The sequence below is a fragment of the Montipora foliosa genome, chromosome 5, assembly GCF_036669935.1.
Source record: "Montipora foliosa isolate CH-2021 chromosome 5, ASM3666993v2, whole genome shotgun sequence".
In the NCBI taxonomy this organism is placed as follows: Eukaryota; Metazoa; Cnidaria; class Anthozoa; order Scleractinia; family Acroporidae; genus Montipora; species Montipora foliosa.
In genome coordinates this window covers 5,255,293-5,260,292 of record NC_090873.1, presented here as the reverse complement: position 1 = coordinate 5,260,292, position 5,000 = coordinate 5,255,293, and the positions used below count along the sequence as shown (strand labels likewise).

General features: G+C 39.8%; 1 protein-coding gene across 1 annotated transcript in view; it reads right to left on the bottom strand.

The window, feature by feature from the left end:
- Positions 1 to 2,156: 2,156 nt before the first annotated feature.
- The window catches only part of LOC138003456 (U11/U12 small nuclear ribonucleoprotein 48 kDa protein-like), a 20,707-nt gene continuing 17,863 nt past the window's right edge, over positions 2,157 to 5,000 (bottom strand). The window contains exon 11 of the mRNA XM_068849538.1: positions 2,157 to 4,776. Within this exon, the coding sequence (XP_068705639.1) occupies positions 4,510 to 4,776 (267 nt within the window). The 3' untranslated portion in view covers positions 2,157 to 4,509. The remainder of the gene's footprint in view (positions 4,777 to 5,000) is intronic.

Below are 5,000 nucleotides of genomic sequence, written 5' to 3'. Positions count from 1 at the left end.
TATTCTTTTGTTTAAACGCTAATAAGCCTTTCTAATCTCGATACAGCGAGCAAATTTCAAAAGTATATTCGTTTCAAAACGAGGGTAGTAGGTCTAATTAACATAAATACAAGAGAACGTAAAAGTGGTCGCCATTTATGGAAGTGGGCTATTGGTTCTCTTGTTGCTAAGGTAATATGAACGTCACAATATTGAGCACATTTAGTCAAGCATCAAATTATGTTTCACATGACTACCATCACATAGCTGTTTGGTGACACAAGTATTGTAGAGTCAATCCTTTAAATACAGTATCCTTCAAGTGTTAAAACTGGTTTGAGCCACATTAAATGAGGCCTACTCTGGGACCTAAAGTCGCCGTATTTTTGGGTGACTTAAAGCGATTTAAGGCGACTTAAGGCGACTTTAGGAAAATTTCCTCAAAATGTTATGCGATCTTAGGCGACTTTAGGCGATTTTAGGCGACTTTTGGCGACTTAAGGCGATTTTAGGCGACTTAAGGCGACTTTAGGCGACTTAAATCGACATAAGGCACCTTCAGGTAGCATAAAAGAACATCACCAAATTTCGGCTATATTTGCAGGCAATTGTAGTTGTTGGAATAATAATAATCATTATATAATAATAATAATAATAATAATTAAAATTATATTATTATTATTATTATTATTATTATTTAAATTATTATTTAAATTATTTAAAAATTTAACTTCCGACTTAAGGCGATTTAAAGCGACTTTAGGCGACTTAAGGCAACTTTAGGCGACTTTAGGCGACTTGAGGTCCCAGAGTAGGCCTTAAATGGTCCTTGGAGGAGTTTTTGAGAGGAAGATAATTATGTAATAAGGGGGTGATCTATGCTGGTATTTATCCCTGAAAATCCCACAAAGATCATCTGCTAATATTGTATCAGACTTAACAGCTATACCAACCTGGTAGCACCTTTCCTTAGTCATTTAGTAATCTTTTTAACCCGCATTGGGATTACGGTGCTATTGGTGATTGTTACCCTCCTTTTAATCTAGTTTACAACCGACGTTTTTAAAGTTAAAAAGTTCTATTTCCACTCTTAATTCAAAAAAGGTGAGCTTGAGTTCGAGTTATTGTGAAGCAAACATGGCGCCGAAGATCTATTTGTTCAACTGGCCTTTCGTTGTCCTCGGCTTCGTCCTCGGCGCTTTGCAAAGGCAAAAAAGGCAACAGTGGAAAACTTCGAAAGAGAGGAATGTTCCTTGTACTTAAGCCCGCACTTAAAATACGTACATTTCTTTCAGCAGGAAGCTTGAGCACGCGACATTTTTGAGAAGCGGATGGCAACCGGAAGTGAACATTTCGCTTGCTTGGACAGTAGTGTATCCCAGGGACCGGTTGCTCGAAGCCTGGTTAGCGGTAACCGTTGGTCAAGAGATATCAAAAGCTATAGGTTTCCATGGTATTTATCGCTGGTTAGCGCTAACAATGCATCGAGCAACCGGGGCCAGATTTTTTAACTAATCATCTCTATAATGGCGAAACGATGCTTAGCAATAACAGAACACAAGTTAAAAGGGAAAACCGCTCACTTCGGGTTGCCGTCCACGTCTCAAAAACGTCACGTGCTTAAGGTGATTCCCTGGTTTTGCATTGCGCAACCCTACTGCGCATAATTTCTTGCGTCATTGGCGTGAGCATTAGCTCGCGCACATTGATAAAATGGCGGATTTTCATTGACGCCGACCTTAATCCGTCAAGGAATGGCTTTTTTCTCAGTCCTGAACAAGTATCGTGACCTCCATTGTTTTACTTCATATTTTTGCCGAGGACGGTGTCTTCGTGGAGTAGTAAAAAAATCAGCAAAAAGCTATGACCATCTTTTTGGCAATTTCATAAAATTGAACGGATGGAGCCATTACGAGTCGAACAGTCCACAATCGAGTTAAATCTATTTTGGAGTGTTAAATACTCACAAAGGCTTTCAAATACATTTTAAAGGTACGTACGTGAATCAACCATAGAATGACACCAGGCTCTGGGTTATATCAGGGATAACATTTACAAAATTGAGCTAAATTTGTCCACCATTGGGGATGTGCGACCATTGTCAAATAGTCGTATTCGTCAGCGTTGTACCATGGAAACGTGCACGGGCGCCCCCCCCCCCCCCCCCCCCCTTTTATTACATTTTCATCATCGCCATGTTACAGCAGTGTGCGAAGTTTTATCGGAAATCTATAACAAGTCCTATTTCTAGGGAATCACCTTAAGCTCGTTATTAGGGAGCTTTAGCAACGACGACGGGAACGGCAACAAGAACGTCATCACAAAACATAAATTCTCATTATTGTAATCATTTCAAGACTATCCAAGTTTTTTAATGTGAGAAAGGTATGGCAGTCCCTCAGGAATGAAAACATTATGAGCGGCGCTTTATTTAGGGGAGAACATGAAAATTTATCTTCAAATGCTGACGTCCTTCATAAAACCTCAAATTTGGTCATTTTGCGTTGTTTTTTGGCTGACGACGGCAAAGAAGTAGACAAAAATGAAAAACGCACGTGCAGACCGTGCAAAGCTATTGTCTTTGGCCACTAAATATGCAAATTTGTGACGTCCTCGTTGACGTCGCCGTTGTCGTTGCTAAAGCTCCCTAATATTAGGGACTTTACGATTTACGACGCGGTCGTCAACGAGAACGCCTCGAAACAGCAATATCATTGGTTAAAATAGGAAAAGTAATCGTGCTGCACGCGTGGCACGCATTTTAGCACAAATTCGTGCGGTTCTCTGCACAACAACGACGTGAAATCACCAAATTTCTGGTTTGGACGATAACGCGAGCATTCAAATATGAATCTTTCATTGTCTATTTTTACTCCCAAACCGCTCGTGCCAATTTATTTCTAGGACACTTCACCCACATTGTACGACGCGAACGAGATGACCTAACGGCGAGAAACTTACGATAGTGCAAAGTTATATTTTGAGGTGATGTTTTCATCAACGTCGCCGTCGTAGATCGTAAAGTCCCTATTGTCAGAATTCATCGACCTCGTCCGCAGGGTCTATCTTCTTCCCCAAGGGGAGGGAAGAAGAGAGCCCCTGGGAACGAAAGACAGCCCACATATACCAGAAAAAAAAAAAAAAGGTTTTTTATTCACACGTAACCGTTCGCATTTTTCAAAACTTCATCTTGAATACGAGTTTTCTCTCACTTTTTATCCAGAGAGAAGAAAGAAAGCGATTATGAAAAAAGGGAACTTTTTTTCAAAATATAAACTTATCTTTTTGCAGTACATCTCTTTGGACAATAAGGAGGACAGGAGTGTTAACACTGCACATTGTTTATGGAGTTTCGGGTGGATGATGTTCAAAAATGTCAGTAGATTTTTAAACGTTTTTTTTAAACCAATTAATAACCAATGATTTTTTAAATCATAGACTTATGCAGACTATAACGAAAAAAAAATCCATGCATTTTTTCTTTTTCTCCTTGTTCAATTATCAATTTCCTCTTTTCGTTCAGAAGTCATTCACGGTATTCTACTTATTGGCGTCAATCTTTTCTTAAACATTTTCATGGTGTTTCTGATTATTGATTATTGGCTCGTCTTGTATTGTTTTCAATTTCTGTATCATCACGGGCCATCCTGTTTATCTTCGCGCTCGTTCTGCTTTTCCATTTCTTTCTTCCAACTCCGACCTCTTATCGTGTCGCGGGCTTTTGACATTCTTGGCTTGTCGTTTCAATGATTTTATCATCCTTTCTCGTTCCTTGTACAGGTTGCTTTTTCTCCAGCCCTTGTCTCTGCTCATAAAACTATCCGTTTTTGTTTCTGATACAGAGGATATTACATGGCCTCGCGGAGATACGAAATTTCTCTTCGAGTGTTGAAAAATATTTCACGAGTCACGGTGAGCGCAGCGAACGAGTGAAATATTTTTCAACACTCGAAGAGAAATTTCGTATCTCCAAGCGGCCATGTAATATTCTATTTATTATATAAACACCAATGAAATACTAAATCACTTCACGAAAGGCTTCGAAAGGCGCGATTTCCATATGTAACCATAGCAACAGTGATATTTTCACGTGTGAAGATATCATGTTTTCGCGCGAAAGCTCACTTGGTATTTCATTGGTGTTTATATAATAAATCTTGTTATCAATCTATCTCAATGTCAGATCTCACTATGTTTTGTGGCGTTGCCGTCGTCGTTTCTTAAACTCCTTGATATCTTCTCGCATTCACGTTTTCATTCCCTGTATCATCTTAGCATCTCACCCATTTATGACTGCCTTCTTTGCAGTGTTCCTTTCTTCTTTCATCTGTCCTCTTTCGCGTTTTATATCTGTTATTTCACTTTTCTTGCGCTCATTTTTTAAGTACCGATGCTATCTCTTCGTCTTCTTCTTTTTATTGTCCGTATTATCGAAACATCTCATCTTTACTGGTCTTGAACTTTTCTTTCTCGTCCGTTTCGCAGTGATACATTCCCTCGTTCGGTTCAGCTTGGCATTTCTAGCCGTTACTATCTCCTTGACTTCTTGTTTTCGTTCTCCGCATCATCGTAATATCTCACCCTTTTATGGCCTTCTCTGAATTTCTTCCTTCCCTCATCTCTCCTTTCGCGTCCACCAATCGTGCTGTCTCTGTATTCGGTTCTACTATCTCGGCTTTCCTTACCTTCGAAAGACAGTGTATCCTCCTCGTTCGAATTATGACCGCTTTCACCACGTTCTTCCTTGAGTTGCGTCTCCAAGACATTCATTTGTGTTTCGATTAAGTCGCGCATTACCTGGAAAACAAAAATGTGGATAAGATAAAAAACAAAAAAAACCCCCGCTGCACGTATTGCACAAATCTTGTCGCCAGAGGTGCGATCCTTTTGGTCAGCACCAAGGATTCGAACCTCTGATCGAATCCAAGTTAAGGGCATCTCTGATTGGCTCGGAAACACAAAGAAAAAAGATGACCGGAAGGTGTTTTGGAGGGCGCGAAATACGAATGTCAAACAACTAC